General features: G+C 39.2%; 1 protein-coding gene across 2 annotated transcripts; it reads left to right on the top strand.

Annotated features, from left to right (window-relative positions):
• Positions 1-22,388, top strand: MARCH7 (membrane-associated ring finger (C3HC4) 7, E3 ubiquitin protein ligase). 2 transcript variants are annotated; one of them, XM_009866731.1, is made up of 10 exons: positions 1-229; positions 4,929-5,087; positions 7,022-7,193; positions 10,177-10,344; positions 13,873-14,983; positions 15,234-15,403; positions 16,524-16,633; positions 17,989-18,102; positions 19,903-19,951; positions 21,763-22,388. In XM_009866731.1, exons 1-10 carry the CDS (start codon positions 83-85, stop codon positions 21,786-21,788), a joined length of 2,226 nt encoding a protein of 741 aa, XP_009865033.1. In that variant the 5' UTR covers positions 1-82; the 3' UTR covers positions 21,789-22,388. The 2 variants fall into 2 exon arrangements, with proteins under 2 accessions (XP_009865033.1, XP_009865034.1); XM_009866732.1 differs by lacking the exon at positions 4,929-5,087 and having other exon boundaries at positions 83-229.
• Positions 22,389-24,646: the final 2,258 nt, after the last annotated feature.

Here is a 24,646-nt window from a genome sequence, read left to right as displayed (position 1 = left end):
ATGACTCGTATGTGTTTTGCATGTAGATCCCTGCTTCTAAAAGAAAAAAATAATTGATGTATCCTTATACAGGATACAAAGCATGGAGTCAAAACCCTCAAGAATTCCTCGAAGGATATCTGTTCAGACCTCCAGTTCTTCGCTAGGATCTAGAACATTGACTGGAAACAGTTTAGCTGGTGCATATAGTGCAAGAGAATCTTCACGGAGATTAGAATCTGGATACCAGGTAATGCTTTTTTGTCTCTTTTTCTCTAAAGTATGAATTAATGTAATGTCCTATTTTCACCAAGAAAAACCCTAAACCACAGATTTTAAAGAAAGAAAAGAAAGAAAACACGAGGAAAAGTCCCACCCAGGGCCTTGTGTTTGTGGACAAAAAACAAGATTAATTCTTAAATGCAAGGATTTAAAAACCAGGCTGAGGACAGTATTCTGCAATATGAACTGGTAGTTCTAGGTTTGCCATCTTTACTTGCTCTTGTTTGTGGCTGCACCTCTAAAAATCAGCCCTTTGGTGTATGAAGGGCATCCTGATACTAGGGATCTGTTTTGGCAGTAGACACTGCAGTCTTAAACCTGGGTAAATGAAGCTTTCTGTTGAGGGGAGGGGAGGGTTTTGTTTGAGTGTTGATGTGTATAAGGCATTACTCGTGTAGGTGATGCAAAACGTACTGGGATGTGTTGTGGTTCTAAAAGGTAACAGCAAGCTGTGCTGCTCTGCAGCACCTACTTTAATTTTTCCTGTCGCTATGCTAATGCAGTCTGGCTTTGGGTACAATGGACAGGATTAGGGTAGAGGCATCAGCTATTTCATACACACTGTTTTACTTGGAGCAAATTGCTTTTGTGTGGCAGCGGAGCTGTACCCAAGAATGACAAGTCACATTCTGCTGATACTTTCACTTTGAAGGAGTGTTATGGGAAGTAGAGATTAAACTACTTCAGAAATTATTTTGGGCACTTGGAATCGACAAATGGCTCTTTGGCTCAATTCTCTTATTGTTTTGGTTTTGCTCCTGTCAGCAGTTCTCACCTAAATTTTGGGCCCAGAAGCATAAGCCCATCTTGGCCTTTGAAATGGCAGAAGCTTAAATTAAATTAAATTAAATTGATTAAATGTTCATATGTTTTGAGAAAATGGTTATGAGTTTGGTCCCTGCTAACAAGGTGTCTGGGACATTGTATTATATAATGCCTTTTCCAGGCACAGTTTTACAGCCAATAACATTAGTTATTTTTTGGCATGATTACGTGTATACGCATTATTTTTTGCCATATCTAGTGTGCATGTGTTCATTTGTATGTAGGCTATAGGGAGTGTCAAAGGGTAGTCCTCAGTCATTTTTGCTTTCTGGATTCCTACGTGTTTTTCACTTGCTGTCTGCTCAGCAAAACCCATGAGGTAGTCTTACTCTGTTGTAGAGGTCTGTGGACCTATGTAGCCCACATATCATACTGAAAGCTGTTGATCAGATGAGTCTTGAGCTGAACTGGCACTGTAAAGGTAGATGGTTTACTGCCGTTATGAAATTATAACATGAGAGTTATGTGCACTGTTTAATTTTTTACATGAGCTGCAGCAAGTTCACTACAGGAGACATTATCTTTTGACTATTTCCTGTTGAGCAAAGTGCTTCTCATCTGAGAAGTTAAAGGGGAGAGTAATTGTATGGAAGATTGATGTATCCCTTCTTTCTACTCCCAGTTTGTAGAAGGTAGTCTGAGAGCTTGTTACACAAGACTAGTTCTTAGTGATAAAACCATAGGAAAGCTCTTCCTCAACTAAACTTTGTACTGAAAGAGCTGGTAGGAGCAAAATCCTTTACTGCTTACAATTGGCAAGAAGAAACAAATAGTCTAAATAAGATTAAGTCTACTCAGATAGGACTGGAATGGGCAAGCCTTTTTGCTTTGTTAATCCATTCAGAAGCCTACCTTCAAATATTTAAGAGCTGCTTCAGTTCCAAATAATTTAAGCTTTGTCACTTAGAAGAAAAAAAATGTCTGAGTGTCAGTAGTGCTTTGGGTATATAGAGGAAGGACAACTTGGAGACTTGGCTTTTTAGTATAAAGTCATTTCTGCAGCCGCAGACCGTGCTTGATCATAGCTTAGAACTCAGAACTTGCAAGTGGTAGTCAAACTTCGAGTGTTTGGTTTTGATGAGGGCTAAAATAGAGAGGGAGATTTCTATCCAGGTGGGTTTGTTCTCCTTCCCCCTTCATATTTTTCAGCATAGGTGTGAATTCTTGTATGTCATACGCTTTTGAGATTGGTCTGGATAGTAGTCTCTACTTATCTGAGAACGCATAACAGGCAGATTAATTATAAACTAATCTGATGCATGTGGTGACATAGTGTTTTTCCTAGGGGACTTAAAATACAAAAATGAAATTAGTGTAATGGTGTGAGGAACCCCCCCACTCATTTATGATGCAACATTGTTAAAGTTAATTCGAGTAGTGTTGGCTTTTTTTTTTTTAATGGAGTGATAGGATCAAGTGTAACATGAAATTTGTTTCAGTGTTTTCTAATCATATTTTTTCTGCTGCTGGAAATAGACACCAAAAATAGAATACCTTATGTAATGAAAATGGAATACCTTGTGTAATGCTTTAATTGTAAGTTCTGACAAGGGATGTTCAGTAGTCTTAAACTGAAGGAAGAGAGCAAACTGAGATTATTTTTGAGCTTTTCTGATATCATGCCGATTGTCTACTTTATCTTAAAGTCACTTTTTGGATACCCACTACCTTTTTTTCTTTCTATTTTGGCCTTGTGACATCTTTCAAAGAAATGAGCACAGTGCAGAGATGACACAGCTCCCAAAAGCTTTGTTTGCATTGGGATGGTAGATGGTGCAGTTCCATGAACTGGCTTTTAGTGCTGTGCTAGTGTGAATGCGGTGTTCTTGGATTAAGGCCTTTACTATGGTGATGCAGACACTTAAAATAAGATGTAATTCTTAGATCTTCAGAATCTAACAGCTGGAGGAACAGGAAAGGCAAGTATTTCAAGATGCAGGTATGGCTCATAGTAAGAACGTTTTAAGAGAGCTTTACTTTGTGTAGTCTTGTACCCATGGGCAGATTATGCATATAGGAAATAACTTAGAAACCTGATGAATCCTACTGAGATTTTGAATATGAGAAAACTTACTGGCTGGTAATTTTTTTCAGGTTTAATCTTGCTTGTGAGCATGAGTTTTTCTCCAGCTTTTTAAATTCTAGTACTCCAATGTTTAAGAAATCACAGAATCACATAATGGTCAGGGTTGGGAGGGACCTCCAGAGACCACCCAGTGCCACCCCCTGCCAGAGCAGGGTCACCCAGGGCAGCCACACAGGAACGCGTCCAGGCGGGTTTGAAAGTCTCCAGAGCAGGAGACTCCACACCCTCTCTGGGCAGCCTGGGCCAGGGCTCCAGCACCCGCCCAGTGGAAAAGTGATTCCTAATGTTTTTGTGGAGCCTCCTGTGCTCCACCTTGCACCCGTCGTAACAAAAACTACCTCAGTTGTAGTATTAATAGTTCACAGAAAGAGGATGGACGGATAATCGTTTACAAAGTCTGCTTAGCTGTAATAAAATGGTTTGATTTCTGTTATTTCTATTATTTTTGCTAATTCCAATGATTATTCTGTGGAGCAAATTAAATTGCAATGTCTCTCAATTATCATATAATCTTTGAAATTCGGTGAAACCTCATCCCTTATGTTCTCTTGAAGATAGACAGATTTGTATGTTAAATGGTTCCCAGTTTCATTATTAGAAACTGGTGTGTGTAGCCAAGTTAAAGAATAGATCTCCTGAGTATCTCGGGAAAGAAAACACAAAATAGCAGTTAGAGTCATTGCCCTGCAGATACCAGACTTCAAGTAATTTGAGCATTTTATTTTGAGGTAATGCAGCAAACAATGTTTTTGTTGCAGGACTATTTTTCCAAACAGTATTTTTTTTTTATGCATATCAAGCTGTGGATTCAGTATCTTTGCACTATGTCTGAAATTGGCTGCTAAAACTGTTTATATTTCTTAAGCCCAAAGTGGTTTTGTATGCAATGCTATTTACTGTTCTATGGTGGTCTTCAGTGTTTGTGATTTGTAAGAAACTTAGAGACATGGAAGTTTCATTTTTATACTGAAAAATGCATCTTTTTTAAAAATTTTTTTTTTTAAGAAAGGGAATTAACGACTAATATACAGGCCTTCCCTACCAATTGCACAGTGATGGATTAATAGAATAGACTGCAGAGAAATAAAAAGCAATGGTAAAAGGGAAGTGTTTAAGACTCTCAGAAGATACTGTGTTATGCAGTAGTGTGGTATGGGTTTTTTTAAGCAATAATAACTTGATGACATAGTTTACATTTGTCATCCCATCTATTTTACTAGGACATGTAATGCTCCTTATGTAAAAATAATTATCTCTTAGTAATCCCAAAACATTATTCTTCTTCCTTCTGCCCCCATCTTCACACCTGGTCTTTCCTATATTAAAACTGATGACCAGAACAGACAGATGACTTGCTTTTGTGGCCAAAAAGCTATTTGTGTTGTGGCATTTTTGCTGTCACAGAGACTCTTTTTCTACATGTGTGGGGTTTTTTACTTAACGCTTGAAATTGAGGTCTGCAATTCTGCCTGGTTGCTGGAGTTTGTAAGTTGGTGTAGTGCCTCAAAAGCCTCTTGTGTGAACTTTTTATTGTCTACCATTGAATGAGAGGACAGATAAAGGAGCTGGTAATTGCTAGAAAGTAATTAAAAAATTAAAATTAAAATCCTTTTGCCTGTGATTCTCTTTTAAGCCTGTTTAATTTTTTCTTGGTATCCTTTGAGATTTTTCTTAGTACCTCCACTTCCCAGTATTTTCAAAATTCATATCAGATTTTGAGTTACAAGATGCATATGATAAGTATGTTTATCTTCAGGACTCCAGTGTGTTGAATAATTCCAGTAGAGACTGGGGAATTGGAGAAAGAGACACCCATGAAACTCCTTGGAAGCTTACAACGTCTTCTCCAACTCGCTACTCAGGCACGCTTGATCATCCACATTCTGGAAGACTTTTGGGAAGCAGAAGCAGATTGGTGAGAATTGTTACTGTGTTAACGCTTGAGGTGGGGATGGAAGTAAATCGAGGTTTACCCTAGCCTTCGCAGTCTGACAGTCTGCTAGCAGGGGTTCACTGTAATGTTTCTAGGTAAGTAGATCTTAAGTCAACATGGATGGGAAAGCAAGAAGATAGCGGTGTTAGTGAGTTGTTCAGACAAAGATAATAATGTATGTATGTTTTACTGATACAGTTAGGAAATAAATTTGAAGTGAGAGTATCTCTGCAAGTATCCATTTAAAAAGAGAAAAGGTGGGAGTGATTAGAATTTCATATATGTTATCGTCCTACAGATGGCAAAATTAGTATTGTTCCATCAACTATTTCTAGGGGGTGTGTTTTTTGCATGGTACCAGCTTTGTGAGTTAACACAAAGTTCATGGGTTTGGAGACCTGCTTTAGAGAACTCAGTTGTGAAAGAGCACTTTGTTGTCTGACTGCGCTTACTTACCCTCTGCTTCCAGTGTCTTGTGAAAGGAAATGGAGGCTGAACTGCCACCCAACTGAGATCCCAAGCTCAGGCCTTGACAGCTTGTCGTAACTGGGCTCCACAATGCGCTTTCCTGACTCCAAGAATAGTTTTCTTTGACATGCTCATGCACTGTAGAGTGACAGGAAAACACTAAATTGCAGTAACAATAATAATATGGAAAAAGTAGAAAATTCTGAAGATGTTTGGCAGAAAAGATAGTCAACAGGTGGAAATACTGCTCACTTTCAAACAGAAATATGCTTGGGCACTTGAGAGTGCTGACCTTGAAATGGGTGGTTGATTTTTTTTACTGTGACGCTTTGAGATGGGGGGGAGGGAGAAGCATTTGTGGAGGTGCTACCCTTCAGGCACAATCACGGTAGATATCCCTACATGTAGCTGGAATGCAAACGGAGCCTGTAGGCTTAAGCAGGCTATGTATCTAGTTAAATTGGTGATCTACACATTTGCAGAATTACAGATTTTTTTCCCTATTAAGATTAATTTTTCTCCTAAATTAAGTTCTAATGCAAGTGAGTTCTCATGTAAATGGACATTGCAGGAGACACTGAAACTTCAAAGTCCCACTGACCAAATAGCAAACGATTAAAAGGTAAATATTATGTTGAACAGATGATTCATGAGGGAACTTAGCCTGGCTTTGTATTGCTTTGTTGTGTTAGTTCCTGTGTCTCCCCTCTGTGTTTTATGGTGGGATAAGAGAAATAGTTAGATACCTCTTATTAGTAAAATGTAAAAAGAAGTGGCATAAGCTTAGTGAAAAACACAAAGTAAAAATAAAACACAACTGTAACAGCTGCCCTAATTTGGTTGATCCTTAAAGGATCTTTGTGGCAGATATTTTCTCGGAGAACGAACAGTTGAGTTGAGCTTTTTGATTGAGCTCCTGTTTTTTTTATATAAAAAAAATAAAATTAACATTTCAAATAGAAAATTGATGCCTTGAATTCAGGTAACCATAGGAACAACTTCCTAGGCTATCTCAATTTTTATTTTTTAATACTAGTTTCTGAAAATTTTCAGTGCTACTGCAGAACTGTTTTGTACCCATTTGTTACTCTGAACTGTTTCAGTTGCCCTTTAACTTAATGTAATCAAAATGTATCTGATCTAAAGAAGGCTAGAGCTGACTCTTGAACTAAGTATATTTTAGGCTGGTAAAAAATAAACTGGATTAGTTAAAATTAATGGAGCTGATCACTTTTGGCTGTTTCTGGACCACAAAACTATGTTTCCTTGGAGATCTGTAAAGCTATATTTGATCATGTTTATAGCGTTCTACAAGTCAGGAATATAAGGCTTTGCATCTTAGAGTTATTCTTTACTATTTTTGTGAGTCTTTTGTACACTTTTGTTCAGTGTAAGTACATCTGAAATACTCTGTCTCTAAGTTTATATTTTTTGAAATCTTGTTTCAGTCTACGTCTTCCTCCTCACATTTTACATCTGTGTGTTATGGTGAGTCTGAGAGAACTCAGGGAGCGTATTCAAGACTGCATAGCCAGCAGCAAGATAGTGATTCAAAGAGACCTAAGCTGTCTTGTACATCTACCTCTTCTGTGAGAAGTAACGGCTTGGCTGCCTTTTCAGGTGAGAAGTTGATTACTAGAGCTGAATTACATGAGAATTGTCTGAATAGTAAGATCAGGTTTTATCAAGTTTTAAAAGACTTGCTTGGAAGTACTCTGCATTTATTATTCTTAAATATTAAATGGCTATGTCTGACAGAAGAGTTATGGTCACACTGATAGCAGTATCCACAGTACCAAGAATGCTGTTAACATGACTTTTAGAAACCCAGTTGTATCACTGTCACTTAAAATTTTTTACTTGTACTTATTCCATTTGCAGTAGAGCTTAACTTCATGGCTCAAATGTGTCTCAATTGGTTGAGATTTCAAGGAAGGAATGAGTGCAGCTGCTATTACTTCATGAACCAAACTGTGTCAGCAAACCTGCGTGTGCCAGGGACAGCAGAAGGGAAATCTTCATCTTAGCCAGTCTCATGTCTGGTTAGAGCCCTGTTTATAGGGATTAGGAAAAGAACTCCTCCTTTTGGCCTGGCCAATAGAATCATTCTACACTAGGCTCTTTCAGGAAAACCTGAGATTTTCATTGAAGCTGTAAATAACTGGGTGATACTTGGATAGATGTAAGTTAAGCATATGCTAATGAAAGTCCAAAGGTCAGGAAATAACAGTCAAAAGCTTAAACTGAAAATATTTCTAATATGTCTTGAAACAGATTATTAGATCCATTCGGATTACCGTTGTCAGTATGGATCCATATTCTTCTGATATCCCTTTAGGGAACCACACAGCCATCCAAATAAAAGTTAATAAATTCTTGCTCAGAACCCAATATCGTTGGTGCTTTCTTACTCTTGGTTAATGAAATTACCACCATTAACATTTCTCATTGTGTGTAGTTGAGAGGCATCCCTGCTCATGACAGGAAGGTTGGGTTAAATGATCTCTAAGGTCCCTTCCAGCCTAGGCCATTCTATGATTCTATGATTCTATCTGTCTTTCCATTTCTAGATTGGTTGGTCATCACACCCTGTGTGGTGTCATGGGTTAGGGCTGGGCCAGCCACTAAAATGCGGACAGATGCTCTCTAACCCCCTCTCCCCCCAAAATAGGAAGGAAAAGGGAATGAGGCAGAAAGACTTACGGGTTAGAAAAGAAAAACTGAGACAGCTTTAATGAAACAATAATAGAAATAATAATGAAATGATAAAAATAAATAACTATATACAACTATATAAAGTTCAATATCAAACCCCTCCCACCCCCAGCTAGCAATCCCCACTGGTACTGCAGAGCAGGTGGCACCGGGGCAGCCCCAGGCTCAGTGGTGGCATGCTGCTGGATAAAGGGAGCGGGACTCAGGGTCGGGATCAAAAGCAGGAGGTTGGATGGAGTCCCCCCTGGACAACAGCCATTGAGGAAAGAAGCCTAGACACTCAATTTAGACTGCATATGATGTATATGGAATGGATCCTCTCGTTGGTCACCTGTCCTGTCTGTAACTCCCTGGAGGTGCAACCTTTTACTTTCTTGTGACCCCCCTTTACTACCCGGCACCCCCAGCGTGGCACACAAGAGCCAGCAGTGGCCTTTGTCGCTGTAGGAATAAGTATCAGCAAGAGCCTTTCTGCATCCCAGTCCCAGGCAGTAACTGTAAATGTCAAGTGTTGTCACTGCCAGTAGCACACACTGTCTGCAAAAACATGCTGCTGACTTCAGAACATGCAGCCTTTGAGAAGAGACTGAGCTGGAAAGTAAAAATCACTGAACAGAATTGGTTTTGTTTTAACTCAGACCAGGACATGTGGCTTAACCCCAGCCAGCAACTAAGCCCAAGCAGCTGCTTGCTCACTTTTCCCTGGTGGGATGAAGGAAAGAATCAGAAGAGCAGAAGTGAGAAAACTCATGGGTTGAGATAAAGGCATTTTAATAAATAGAGCAAAAACTGCACACAGGCAAAGTGAAAGAAGGAAATCGTTCCCCACTTTCCATGGGCTGGCATCTACAGCCTGTATTCAGCCATCTACAGGAGAGGGGGGCTCCAGCACATGTAGACAAATGTGAAGACACTTTGCCTGTGAAGACAAATGCTGTAACTCCAAACGCTGCCCACTTCTTCCCCCAACTTTGCATGCTGAGCATGATGTCCTGTGGTCTGCAGTATCCCTTTGGTTGGGCGGGGTCATCTGTCCCAGCTGTGTCCTCTCCCCAGCCTGCTCGCTGGTGGGAGGATGCAAGAAGCAGAGAAGGCCTTGACTGTGCAAACATGCTCATCAGTAACTAAAACATCTCTGTGTTACCGAAGGTGTTTTCAGCGCAAGTTCAAAACATTTTGCCCCATACTGGTTACTCTGATGAAAATAACTCTATCCTAGCCAAAACCCACACAGTGCCTAAGTTTGGATTTACAGCATAGCAGTGAAACAAAATCAGTATGGATTTTTTCAGAGCCATTGAAAAATGCTTTTTTGGAGCAAGAGATTTATCCACAGCTGAAGTATGTACAGTTCCTTGTTTAGTTGTTGGAGCTGTTCACAAAAAACCAAGATCTCTTTTTAGACTGCAATATGAACAGGGCAGTGTTAGTCGTTCTTAAAGTTGTCTCTATGCTGTGTTTAAGCTTCAGCTGTCTTTCTGGAAAGTTAATTCAAGGAACGTTTAAGAAGCATCATCTGAATGGCAGTTATTTACTAAGCCTCAAGCTGCTACTTTGCAATATTATGAAGCCTATGTAATAACGAGCTACTGTTAGAAACCAAGATGCTATTTCTCCTTCTCCTGTCTTGTATGAGTGTTAACGGGTCTGGCTCTTCCCAAAAGTATTAATACTTTTTTCCAGTTTAGCTTTCAGAACTAACTCACTACAAGATTAAGTAATGCCAGCACAGTACTGTTTACGGTTGGCTTTGTGTCAACAGCTGGGCGCTTGATCAGCTTAGTGGTAGTTAAACTTGCCCTTGATAATGATGTTACCATAAGTACCAGCTTTGATAGATTTTTAAATGATGAGAAGACAAGGATATTTATTTACTACTTCTTTCTAGATTCCTCTTGGAGGTACAGCAGGATTCCTAGATCTTCATCAGTGATGCTTGGCTCCCTTGGAACTGAACTGGTGAGAGAGCGAAGAGAGTTAGAAAGAAGAGCGGATCTGTCTGTTAATAACCTGATGGATCACAGCTACAGAAACAATGAATTTTCATCTTCAACATGTATGTATTGTACAACTGAAAGCTTGCAAACCCATGGGGTTCACACCTGTTGGTTTGTTCACATGTTCTTTTAATACTTAATTCAAAACAGAGCCAAAAGATCTGTTTAATTTTAATGTATCCTTTTAGACAAATTTGGTTGGTCGCTTTCCATGTGTTGGCTAAACTATCAAAGGATGTGTGAATGGCCTAGCTTGTAGATAATCAGTGTTTGCCATTTTAACTGTGTGAATAAGCAGTAAACTTCTTGTTAAGAGCTCTGTGTATATAGGTATAGAAATAACTAATGTTAATTTGATGCAAGAAGGGGTTTTTGTGAATATGCCTATATCCTATTATCTCTTTCCTTTTGGGCTCTAGAGTGGTTACTAGGGAAACCTGCTAGACCACTGAAAAGAAAAATAAATGAAGATGTAGTTTACCTGAGGTGAGAGGTTTGTTCCATGGTAACTGATAAGAGTAGTATGGACTTCTGCACTGTCATTTTCACATTCTGTTCAGTGTTGTGGCCTTTTAGAGCTGCCTCGGGTGAAAGCTCATCATCAATTTTTCTGTAACCTTTTGTGGATGCATTAGTGGTATTTTCTAATGCAGAAGTTCTTAGGAAAAAAAAAAAGGTCCACCACTTTTCCAAAAGCAGGAAAGATAAAACCTAGTTCCAGATTTCATCCTGAAATCTTACCGTACCAAAAGAGTATGTTTTAATGTCATCATACTCAACATTTCTTTAGTAAATGGACAGTTGGAGCTTACCTGGTAGAGCCTAATGGTAGAAATGGACAGGTGGACAGCCTGGCTTTTTACTATCTGATATGCGGAACCTAACTCTACAACTCACAGGGAGTTATAAAGCAGGTATGTTTATTCGGCGCCAGGTGCAAGGGGATCTCTACTCAAAGCTTGCACACTGTTTCTACAAGCAGACGAATATTTATTACGCAAAAGCACGTATATTCATGAGGGTAAGTGGGGTTAGTTCTAAGCGTGCTGAACCTCCTCCTCTTGCCGCATGCGCGGTGCCCTCTGGTGGTCATGCGCCAGGGTCTTCTGGAGGAAGGCTCGTAGTCCTCCTTTTCATTATCATGTTTTTTCGGTGAACCATAGCCTGCATTCCCTTGTTCTTGCTAACAAGCAAGGTCTGCAGTCTGAGGCACCCTGTGCCCTTTATCTCACGGGAGCCTCGCATTCCGTTCTCGGAGATAAGTCCCGCTCAAAGCATCACAGTGTGTGTACGGACCCATATCACAATGCAACTGTTACACAGTTCGTTGTTGCTGCTTGTTAGAAGACTTTTAGCCAGGAAATTTCCATCAGGCCCTTATAGACAATAAATTTCCCATTATTATGTCTATATGTGCACTAGCAGCTCCTGTTATCTGAGTTCTCTTGTGACAAAAGGTTAGTGTCTTTCTAATCTACTTGCAGTGTTGGCCGGCTTTTGACTATATGTTTACATTTGGCTAAACTATTCGCTGCATTGGCGATGTCTGACCAAATGTTTTTACTTCTCTGTATCATATCCATGCTGCATTTCTACCAGTACTGCCACTGTTAAGTGCTATAAAAATAACTTCCAACTATGTTCTCTGCTGTGAAATTAAAACCATGCAGCAGATGCCTGACATCTGTGCAGATGTTTCTTTAGTTAGAATCTGCCAAATGCATGAACCTCGGCCTCAACAGTAAATAGGGATTGCAGTGCAGAACCCTTAACAAAACAAAGCAAGGCAAAACCAAAGAAAACATGCACAAACTAAAAATGTGAAAGGTTTTAACTTCCGAACTCATAGAGAAAGCTTCTGCCTTCTACCTTAAACTACTTGTGCCTGTTAAGTAGTTAAAATAATAAAGTTTCCATTATGAGGTTAGTGGGCTTCAGTTGCTTCTTCCATCCCCCTGTTCATCCCCATGTCCCCCGAAACTAGCCATTTGAGGAAGGAGACTAGCTGATGTTAGTCTCCTCAGCTATTTCATGTAATGTTAGCTACAGTCAGCAATAGTAGAATTCTACTCAGTGTGTTGAAGTAGTTACACAGCACTTACAGAAGGAACCTTTAAAGGTCGTCTAGTCCCACCCCCTGCAGTGAGCAGGGACATCTTTAACTAGACCAAGTTGCTCAAAGCCCTGTCCAACCTGACCTTGAATGTCTCCAGGGGCGGGGCTTCTACCACCTCTCTGGGCAACCTTTGCTAGAGGTTGCCAGAAGTTCTTCCACCCTTGCTGGAAAAAACGTCTTCCTTTATGTGCAGTCTGAATCTACTCTTGTTTAGTTTGAAACTGTTACCCCTTGTCAGAACAGGCCCTGATAGAGAGCGCCTTCCCATCTCTCTTATAGGCCCCCTTTAAGTACTGGAAGGCTGTTACAAGGTCTCCCAGGAGCCTTCTTTTCTCTAGGCTGAGCAGCCCCAGCTCTCTCAGCCCATCCTTGTAGGAGAGATGCTCCAGCCCCATGATCACCTTCGTGGCTTCCTTTGGATCCTCTCAGACAAGTCCATGTCTGTCCTGTGCTGAACATGGCACTACAGGTGGTGTCTCACAAGAGCAGAGCAGAGGGGGAGAATCGCCTCCCTTGACCTGCTGCCAGTGGGAAGCACTGAATGGTCAAACTTACTCTTAAAAAAGAGGGGAGAATGTAACAATAGTGACCAGAGTTCTTGGGAGGGCAGATGAGATTGCTGGTGTAGAATGGTTAAGTCTGATTGTGCTTAAACCAGTTGCATAGCTGAACATGTGAACTTCTTAGTTGTTGCATTTCTTTGATAATAGCAGTAGCTAGGTAACCCTTTGGGGCTGGAGCAGTGAAATTACAGTTTTTCTAGAGTATTCCTTTTGGTTTTGAACATTATTATAGTAATAGAGTTAAAACATTGTTACTGTAAGGTACACATATCTAATACAGTGAGCTACACACAATCTAATACTATTCAATTTCTGTTACCCAAAATCAATAATTTTATGCTACCTTTTAAGTAACGTTCATAACTGTAACTCTTGATGGTCATATCAGAAGAGTAAGGGTAGCTTGTTGTAATAGATTGGGAATGTACTTGGCTTTGTCCATGCATTTGTTTTGGGTGCTATAGCATCTTGCAACATTGCTGAAACTTCTATTAACCTGACTTTCCCAGTCTACAGGCAGAATGGACCTTTAAGTTTTAAATTGTGTTGTGTATAGTTTACTGGTTTTAATCCAGATGCTTTTCTTACTCAACTTGTGACAGATGGTCAAGATTTTCATATGCACATATAATAAAACAAGTCATACCTTGAAAATCTGAGTATTTTGGGTATGTTTGATTACAAATGGATTTACCAGACTGAAACCAGTCTAGGTTTTAGTTTAATGTTAGAATTCTGGTAAGTAAAACTTAATATTGCTCCGGAATCTACTTGACAAATTTGAAACAATTTTGAGTAAGGATCACAAAGTCATGAACTTACATATTTACACTTCAGAGTTATGCATCTGGAATGTAACAGTTGGAGCTTGTCCTGTCATAGTATTTTCTTCTTCTTTTCTATAACAGATCTTCAAGACAGGCCTGCCTCTTCATATGCAGAGGGAGCAAGACCAAAAGAGAACTCTTTAAGCACTTTGAGGCTGAATGCATCCATGAACCGCCAGTTGCCTTCTGATCATCAGCCGTCGTTTTTCAACAGAGACTCTAACATGAGCTCTTCAAGGTCCAGCTATTCTTCAAGACAAAGGAGAAACGAGTTGGAATCTCCCCAGAGGAGCATTCAGCCAGCGTTTTCTCTTACTGCCATTAGAGATGAAACTCCGTCCTCATCTGAAAGGTTTTTATCTTCTCAGAGGTCATTGAATGAGCCTGCAGCTGACAGTGAAGGGAGGCGCACAACCAGACAGCTGCTGTCTCGTTTAGCATCTAGTATGTCATCTACATTCTTCTCTCGAAGGTCTAGCCAAGACTCATTGCATACAAGATCATTAGGCTCTGAAGAGTCAACGGTGGTCCCAAGAGTTCAAGCCTCTACTCTGTCGAGCAGTAATGGAGCTGCAACTCGGGAAGGTCCAGGACTTCAGACATCTGAAGCTTCTCAGGGATTTAGTTTTCTTAGACGAAGATGGGGTTTGTCGGGAGTCTCACAAAATCATAACTCCGATTCAGATGGGGAAAGTTACAGACCAGACTCTGAAAGTAGGAGCACAGGATCCTGGTTGTCATCATCTTTGAGGAACAGATGTACACCTCTCTTTTCCAGAAGAAGAAGAGAAGGAAGAGATGAATCTGCAAGAATCTCTACCTCTGATGCAACGACGAGATCACAACATGTCTTCAGAAGAAGAGAGTCAGGTGAGGAGACCTCTCTTGAAGCATCAGATAGCCCTCGTCGGGCTTCTGTTAGCAGACCACCAACACCTGCAGTATCTGGTATCCCTACAGCTACTGCCTCCCCACCAGATTCAGCCCACAGTAGGAGAAGTTCTGGAATTCTGCCTGGTTCTCTCTTTCGCTTTGCAGTGCCTCCAGCATTAGGAAGCAGTCTGTCTGACAATCTTATGATAACTGTAGATATTATTCCTTCTGGCTGGAGTCAATCTGATGGACAAGAAAGTGGCAAGTCTAAAGTACCACCTTCAAGAGATCCAGAAAGACTCCAGAAGATTAAAGAGAGGTAAATTAGGATGTTCTTTTGAGTTAACATAATGTACCTGACTTAATGTGGGAGGTTTTTCTGTAACGATGTTCTTAGAAGGAAACTTTCCTTCAGAGAAGGTGACAGCCCAGTCCTCTGTCACCCATATTCTCACTTCTGTCTTTAGAGAAACTTGTTTTAATCCTTGTAGGTTTGAGAGCAATTTGGTGAATGGAATTGTCTTCCATGAAATGTTTCACAGCATTTTTTGATACTCCTTCCTACTCAGCCTGCTTTTAGAAGATTCTGAAGATGAAGAGGGTGACTTATGCAGAATCTGTCAGATGTCCTCTTCAAGTTCTGACAACCTTTTAATAGAGCCATGCAAATGCACTGGAAGTCTGCAGTATGTTCACCAGGAGTGCATGAAGAAGTGGCTGCAGTCCAAGATTAATTCAGGTAAAACAGGCTCTAGACCAAAGGAGTCTTCCAGTTACCTTGGGAGGCTTACCGGGACAAATACTCCTACTAACATTAAGGCATTTTTTTGAAAAAAAGAGCTATTGGAGACAAACAACAGTGTGGCACTTCCAGGCTTACTGTGTATCTGTGCAGCTTCTCATGTTTTTTTAATTGTCAACCAGGATAATAGACAAAATATAACATTGCAGAAGTGTAGCATTAGAGTGGCTCTACCAGTTTGTTTCTCTGCCTTCCTTGTGTGTATCGTTCTAGTTTTTAAGACTCTTGTAGCCAGGCCAACTGTAGCAGAGTGATAGGAACTTGAAAATCCAAAAATAATTTTCTATGGTAGCTGTACTTAAATGATTTTTTTATTTTTTATTTTTTTTAAAATACCAACTTCTGTTCAAAGCAGTTAAAACTGCTTGTTCAAAAAATTACTTCAAAGTGTATTAGTTGTTTGGTTTGGTTTTTGTTTGTTTGTGTGCTTTAAGAAATGCTTCAGAAATTGCACACTGTACCAGTGTTTTTTAAATAAATTAGTTTATAAGTTTTTAACTATTTTTTACCAAAGGAAGATGGTAGCATCTATTTACTCTGTTTACTCAATGTCAAAGGACCCACATCAGAGTAGAGGCACTATTAGAAGCCTCGTCCTGTAGGAGAAATCAGTCTGAAGTATTTAACTGTATAAGACCTAAATCTACTATAAATTTGCTTAGCTTGTCCGGTTGCTTATGGAGCAACTTGTTTTAAACCGCTTGCTTGAATACAAAATGTTACCCTGGCAATATCTTTAAGCTATTCAAGTATATTTATTTTTACTTTTATCTATATTTGCATTACAAGCAGTGATTTTATGCCAGACTTTGAGCACGAGGCAAATGGTGTCCAGAATGAACATGAGGCAAAATATATGGAGCTGGTTAGAGAATAAACATTCTATAACATTTAAATTCTGACAATAGCAGATAGTCACTACGTTCGTATTGGAGACTTTCTTCTAACCCTGCTCTGCAAAATAAAGCCAAGAATTAGTTCCAGTTTGTAATGCTTCTGTTAATGTGTCCTGTGTTATAGACTCGACACTGATTTTCCCCCTGCTCCTCACTGCCAGGTTCGTCTTTGGAAGCAGTAACAACTTGTGAACTGTGCAAGGAGAAGTTGCATCTGAATCTGGAAGACTTTGATATTCATGAACTCTATAGGGCACATGCAAATGAACAAGTTAGTATATTTTGCCTAATTTGGTAAGTGTTGGTTTAGTGCTGGGAGGGTGCTCTTCTTTGGGGAAGGAAGGTGCATCCTCCTTTTCAGAAGGACTGTTACGCACATAATGTCAACATGGAACAGTTTTTTCTCCTCAATATTCAGACAAGTTCTGTCTTCTTGCTGTGCTTCCTATAGCTGAGCTTTCAGTAAGTGTAATTTAACTCTTACCTTTTCCTTAGTTGTAGGTCTGTCGTCTAACTTTTCAGCCCAGTGTCTCTGCTACATAGATGCAGTATAATTGAATCGAATTTCATGTTGTCGGGAATTGTCTTTGCTTTTAGCTTCTTTTTTATTTTAACACATTTAAGCAGTTGTTTTAAACATAACATTTTTTGTTTCATTAGAGTGGTAGGATCTAACCTCTTTTCTAACAGCCTCCTGCTGCTCATTCAAGTCCTTTTGTAAATTAAAAATAATTAAAGACCCATTAGTATTACTCTTATTATATGAAGTACATTATCTTAGAACTGCTGAACTGTGTTGTATCTAAAAATTAGTAAATAATATAAAGCCGGCATTGATTTAATGAACTTTCAGAGTTTTTCTTATTCTTTCTGTTGTGTTCTCTGAACACAGAAAGACATGACATTTACCTACCTCAGAAGTCGAAATACAAAGTGACACCGGTTTGGGGGCCAAACATCAACTGCTAAATTTCTTATCATTTAGAGTCAGCTCTTACACTCCAGTACTCTAGTTCCTGTCAATTGGGCCAGACTCTGAAAAGTCTTTCCTGAGAGTGCTGTCACTGTGTATTTTAGCACTGCTGATTCTTCAATATTGTCACTGTACTTTGATAGAAAAAAAAGCTTTGAAACTTCTTTCTGAAGAATTTAAAAGATCAGTTCAGCAATAGCAGGGAAAATAATTTTTCAAAATATTTCTAATGTCCTAAAGTTCTTATGATGTTCCCCTTCATTTTCTCTTTCTGTAAAGTATTTGGACCACTGAAAAAAAAACACAGCAAAGTTGGTGGTTTTCCCCAGTGGTATAATACTCTTGAGTCTCAGATTCCTTCCTGTGAAATAGTCTCACTGGCTAAGATTTTATTCGTAGGACTCTATCTATTTATGTTATTTATCTTTAAGGATAACCTGTTAGATCTGGGGAGGTGAGGGGTGGTGGTGGGGAACCAGAAGTGTTAATAGCTTCTTGGTAATTAAAATTTTTGTATTAGATTTCCCTTGTTCTCTTGGAACAACTAGAGATCAAGTTATATGTGTTTCCATTAAAATTTAATTCTTGTTCTGTTTCTCAAACTGTATGTGCCAGCACTGACATTTTGAATGTTTCTTTTGATCTCCTTTAAGGCAGACTATGAATTTATCAGCTCGGGTCTCTACCTTGTAGTGTTGTTACACTTATGTGAGCAGCGCTTTTCTGATATGCTAGGAACTGCCAGCGAGGCCAGCACGCGTGTCAGAGTAAGTATGCAGTGATTTTATGGCATGAGTTGCTGGAAAAGAGAACTTGGGACTAGACTGTTATCTGCAGCAGCCTAGGAGCTAGCTACCCAAGAGACCTACCTGCTCATGTGACAAATCCAGGTCAGAAATGAGTTTGTCAACACAGTAACACCATGTTTGCTTTGAAGCTGAGGGTACTACTCTGTTGTAGTTACTGTGTTGCAAAATCATTTTTGTCCAGGTTGTTGGGAAATTCATTGTTTTGCATGTATGTTGTCACGATTATTTTGAATTTATGCAAAACTGCAAGGTTTACCTTCCTCTGAACAAACAGAACGTTGCCCTATTTTGCTTAATGAGTTTGTTGTCTTATGCTGGTCTGCATTGCAAAGCTCTGGACCTTGCAGTGCTTGTCTGCTGGATTGCACCTGAATACCTACTTGAGCATTACCTTCGGGAACTGACTAGCTGTGGTGTGATATTCTGGCATTAGTCAAAACCTTTATGAATTGTATTAGGCTGGATTCATGACGCTTAAATGTCTTGGCTTAGAAATGCAGTAAGTACACATTTTACCAGTAAGAGATCATCTTAGAGAGTCATTTCTGCATAGTGACTTACTCAGAAATCCTGTATTCTACACGTTTGATTCTAGCTAATGGATCAGTGCTCTTCATCAGCGCAGCTCCTGAAAAGCTCATTTGTTTTTAAGTACGTACAAAGAATCAACAGTATTAAGCTTGTCCAATCCTTACTGGAATGGTTGCTAACCAGTTGAGACAGAGGCAGGGCTGTGCTCTGATATCGTACCACATTAGACAGCATTCCTCTTCTCCATACATACCTGACGTAGAGCTTGTATTCTGTGGTCCACAAATGAAATGTCCAATTTTCTCTGCTACAAGTATAGAGGCATGAAAGACGCAATCTAGTAGTAGCCAGTATCCAGTTCAGGTCATTAGCTTGAGTGTGTTGCGTAAATAAGCGTTTACTGTTTTTTCATCAGAGGTGGCCTTACACAGTGCGTTTTAAACCAGTGAGAGCTCTGATGCATGTTTCATACTGAGCATCCAGTTGAGCTATGGAAAGCGTAGTGTTATATTCTTACTTCACTTTATTTGCTGTGTCTCAACATCTGGACTGTCACTGAAACAGTAACGTGGATTGTCACTGACAGAAAAGTACTTGGCAGAGACTTTCAGAGTTGCCTACAGAACTTGTATTCCTAGGGTTTTGGCTTTAGCTTTTGATACCATATACTTATAACATTAAACTGACGCCATTGCCTAACAGTAATCCGGCTCTTAAACTTTTTATTTACAGTTAAAAAGTGTATTTATGCATTTTTTTTTCCGTTAACCTCCTTCAGTCAGAGGGCCCTGTTTTGACATATTAGTAGTGAAATAAATGAAGTGGATCCAACTAATTAGCTTTTACAGTCTATGTTTTTCTGCATAACAATTTCTAGGAATGGTTTTCAGAAAACTGGCAGTTGCGTATGTGTGCTCCTTTCAAAATCGATGTGTTTTACAGAATATAGAACATGAAGATGATGCCACTAACTGCTACCAGAGACATTTGACATAGAGTGGAAGCTGAAATAACTGTGCAATAGGAATTTGAAGTCTTGTGGGGATTTATACTAAATTTTGCATTGATTTTTTTGTAAGTTGGGCAAATGGATTAGGATAACTGACATCTGGGATGAAGCTTTGGGAAAAAGTGAAGAAAAAGTGAAGAAAACTTTGCTAACTTGTTGCAAATTTTTGCAAATAACTTTGCAACTTTTAAACTACTTTCTCTCTGCCTTGTTTCTAGTTTATTAACCTTGCAAGAACTCTTCAGGCACATATGGAAGATATTGAAAGTAGGTGCTTCCCCTCTTCCCCTCTCCTTCCATTAGATCAACTCAAAGTTAAATGAGTACAATCCTCCTTGCCAAGATTCATAATACTGAACTTAATTACCGAAAAATTGACTTTACCCAGCTGTGCTTTTTCCATTATCAGTAGAATTATTCTGAGGGAGAACTCATTTTAATTCTCCGTGATTAATTTCTCAACAGCATAGAGTTGTTCAGACCACAGAAGTGTTTTTTGCAAGTGATAACAAGATACGTCACTAGTTACAGTTTGGTTATTGCAATTCTAGTAGTATGTAGTTTTGAAATTGGTGGAGTCGTTCAGGTTGTAGCCTTTTTCATGAGTCCCAGTAGAAAAAAAGTATATTAAAAAAAAATAGTTGAATTTCACTTCACTTAAATTACCATACTTTTCTTGCCACTTCCTCTTCTCCCCTTTCTTTATTCTCCCTGTTTTTTTCTATCCACACACTTTTTGGTTGTGTGTATTCCTTGATCAGACCTATCTACTTCAGGAATTAAATTAAACAGTTGCCACTTTTGGTAAAGGACTAGCCTACTTTTCACCTAATGGCTTCTTCAGTGTGGTTAAATTCAGAGTATATGCTGACTTCTGGTAATTGTATCCTGAATCTAGGTGTTATTGCTGGTCATGATGAATAGGCAGTGGAAGGGTAGTTGATCTACTTTTCTTTTTTTTTTTTCTTTTCCCCTTGTCTGTGAGTGTCTGTCAGCATTCCAAGCTTGTGAATGAATTTTCAGTGCATAGGATATGATAAGGATATGATAAGGACATGATAAGGAATATTGTGTGTGTGTGTGTGTGCGCGCGCGCGGAAGCTCAAGTACCAGATAATTATTTCTGCCTTCAGAGCAGATGACAGTGGACTTGAGAATTTGTTCCTAAATTACGTGCATCTTTATTAGAGCAAAAATTAATGAGTGTCATTTTACACAGTAATGTAATCTTATTTGATTCAGGGTTTATCTAACTTGCAGGTGAGGAATATCGAGTTTTAGATTTATTATTACTGCTACTTTAGTTACATATTTAAGAGCTGGAGAAGTGAGGAGAAAGACCTTGCTTCTTCCTGTGTTCAGAGGCAGAACAAGTTAATCGAGTGTAAGTACTTTCTTGACTGCAGAGTTGGCTTAAGAGGACAGATGAAATTGCTGTTGTGGACAAGCTAACACTTGACAACTCTACAAACCTCTTGTAGATGTGTGTACTGACTTTTTCAATCATAGCTGACAAGCATGTATTTGTCTTTTAATTCATCTTGCAACAACAAAATCCTGTGCATACATGGGCTTTCTGTTCATTTTGAATATGCTGAAAGAATGGGGGAGAGAGAGGAGCTTTCAAAAAAAAAAAAAGTCTTCCTGTTTGTTTAGACTGCCAAACCTTTGTAGATATTTTAGTGTCCAAATTGATAACTTTGTGAGTAATTTCTTTTCCCTTGGGTTGGGTGCTGCTGTCATGGATTGAATGTATTCTCCTCTTGACTACTGTTGGAATTAGCCACTGTAAACACTACATAGAAGCTGAATCTCTGGCATAATTTTCTTCCTTTTATTTTGAGGAAGAACAGCAGGAGGACACTGCATTTTTGTAATGTTGAGTTTTGAGTTGAAAACACTATCTTCCTCAGGCGTGAGATGCATTTAAAAATTAGCTATAGAATTATGAGGTTTGAGCAGGTATTATAATCTGCTATTTAGTATTATAAAATTACCTTTATTTCCACTACTCTTAAAGTGCTCTCATTTCACAGACCTTTGTCAAGGCTTCTGATTATACTGTGTTGTTCCAACAGCTTCTGAGGATGATTCTGAAGACTGATGCTGGTAGAGCTTCCCTACTACAAGAGACAAATGGAATTGCTGCAGAAATGCTGAACTGGCAAGAACAACATCAACATGCATTTGTTTTTTTCCCTCTCCTTAGTAAAAAGCGCATTGAATATTACTGTAGTTTTTGAAGCATTGTTGAATTCAGAATCAGCTGCTGCGCAGTGGAACTCAGTGGACTTGAGAACTGCTCAGCATGTGCGAGGGTTAGATACACACAAAGCAGCTTCCCTTTTTAACTTATGAGGATGATGTGCTTTGTATTGGAAGGCATCAGATTTTGAATATTTAAGGAAGCTCTATGTCCTTTTATGTTTCCTTCTTGCTGTAGTCAGATTTCTGGTTTTGTCTATCGAGTTTTGCTCCTCTACTGGCACTAAGTGATTATAGTGGGTTTCAGGGTGAGGGTGGGCAGGGAGGGTGGGGATCTCCATGTACTTAAATAGGTTTTGTTTCAGTTTTTTAATTGCCTCTGTTACCACATCATATGATAACTGATTGTTTCCAGTGTTAAATGAATGAACAGGAGGATGAGTAAGATACTGTAGAGATTGTTGGGGTTTTAGTTTATTTGAAGATTATTATTTAACTCAAAAAGCAATAAGAACTGAGAGTGGTCTTCTACTTAGTGATGGCTTTTTTTATGTACTGGTTTTGAAGTTGGAGGTTTGATATTATGTGATTGTTCCATTTTGGAATATTGCAGGTGTAAACTTGCATTTCAGCATTCCTGGCAGATACACAAGTTGATAAAGATGTAACATTGTTTAATCAGACTTTTTTAGATCCCACCTTCACTGTTCAAAGCACTGGTTATCAATGTGTTTTTTAGTGTTGTCACTTCTTTATAAATAAAGACAATAGAGGTATGCATCTCTACTGGTATTGTCCATTTTATTTAAACATGCATATCTACCAGAACTTAGACTCGAAAACTTGGAAAGCTAATAGTATCTGGTGTATCTATACTAATGTTAGTAAATTCTTAAGCAGGTAATTTAAGATTGTTTCTGACCATTTTGGGTTGAGATGCTTTAAATGAATGGTGGTACAATAAATTGTCATACATGTATTGATTGCGTTTGTATAAATATTTATGTTGGCTTTTTTAATTACTGCAGTAACAATGTATCTGCAAAGAGGGCAGTATATTGGAATACCTTGAGTTTAGTTTGTTGTTCCAGTATGTAAAACTAAGTTGTTCTGGAGAAAGGATGTGGCTTAACAGCTGAAATGAACTCATGGGATTTTGAGAGTCAGCTTTGCTAGCGTTACAGGAGGTGGCTTGTCACTTCAATGCTAAGAAAGTAGCAGTTTCTATGCTTATTCTGGTAAACCTTAAGCCTTGGGTATTCAGCACTTGTCATTCTAGCAACACTTCATACAGTGAAGCAGGCAGTATTTCATATGCACTCACTACACTTAATGTTACAAGTCTGAGCTATGACAGCCTAATAAATTGATACTATGAAGGCTTCCCCCAGCCCCACCCCGTGGAACGAATAGCATTCCATAGAGGTGAGCAATTGAATTCACTGCATTTCCGTGTACAAATTCGATTCAAATGAATTGTCGCTTTGTTGTCCTGCAGCCTTGTTTAATGAATCCATTTAGTGCAAATGAAGGAGTGATGTGGTGGAATTGCTGAAGAGCAGACAGTCTGAAAGCACCATTTGGGAAGCCCCAGCTGCCTCCCCTGAGGAGACACCTCTACCTTGACCCAGACCTGCCTGAGCTATAGAAGGGTGGAGACTGGGAGAAGCCAGGATTTGTTGTCTTCCATCTACCTGTGTCATAGGGTCTCTGTCCCCAGGAGCATCTGTCTCTGCAAGCCTGTGTGGGTCCATGTGGGAATGAGAGTGAGTAGTTAAAATAGAAAGGGCTTTCAAAAAAAATAGAAGAATGCTTTCAAAGCCTGGCCTACATGGTCTGCTGACTATTAACTGTGTCCATTGAGTTATTCTGTGGGTTTTGAATTAATGGCACCGTAGCTACTGTGAAGCAAATTAAGTTTGATTTTGTTTGTAAAAAAAACCTGTGAAGTTGCATTTATTACCATGACAGTTGTAGCAGAGTTCAGTTTTCTCCATCGCCTGGTTAGGACGGTGAGTGTAGTCTCATCCTGTACTCTGCAGTCACACAAAGTTTGGCTGGAGACTTACCTATGTATGGCCAGTAGGATAAGGCCTTTTATTTGCAAGAGCTACCGAGATCTAAATATTATCAAACAGAAACTACCTTAGCCATGTTTGACCACACTGATTGTTTGCTTCCAGAGTACAGTGGCACAAAGGATGTCTGCTATTAATGGTTCATTTACACTTAGAAACTGTTTTCATACCAGCAACTGAGCAGGCAGGATTTAACCTCTGACCTTTGATCTTTAACTCACTCTCTTCTCCCTCCTCTCATTTACAACTCATGTCACAAAATACCTGAGATGCAATATCGAGAAACATGTATGTCAGAGGATTTAAGCGACTTCTACTCGGGTTGGTATATGCATATTATAGATTGATGTGTGGCTGCAGTGCTACCAGACGTCAAAAATCAGTCCCACATGCAGGAACAGGACCTCTGTGCAGAGCAGGCACACTCACCCCAGCTTGCTCAAACCTTGTCCATTTGACCAGGGCCTCTAAGTTTTGTGCGTCACCAAGGATGGAGATTCCACAACCTCTCTGGGCCCTTGTTGCAGTGTTTACCCACCTTTGTAAAGATATTTCCCCTACTTAATTTTACAGAAATTTTTATCTTTCCAATACAAGCATTAAACGTGATGTGATAATTTGATATGATAATGTTTTAGACATAACAAATTATAACTATTATAATATATTACATATATTT

This window comes from Apaloderma vittatum, unplaced genomic scaffold, assembly GCF_000703405.1.
Source record: "Apaloderma vittatum isolate BGI_N311 unplaced genomic scaffold, ASM70340v1 scaffold20273, whole genome shotgun sequence".
NCBI classification, from domain to species: Eukaryota; Metazoa; Chordata; class Aves; order Trogoniformes; family Trogonidae; genus Apaloderma; species Apaloderma vittatum.
This window is presented reverse-complemented; position numbering and strand designations above follow the sequence as displayed.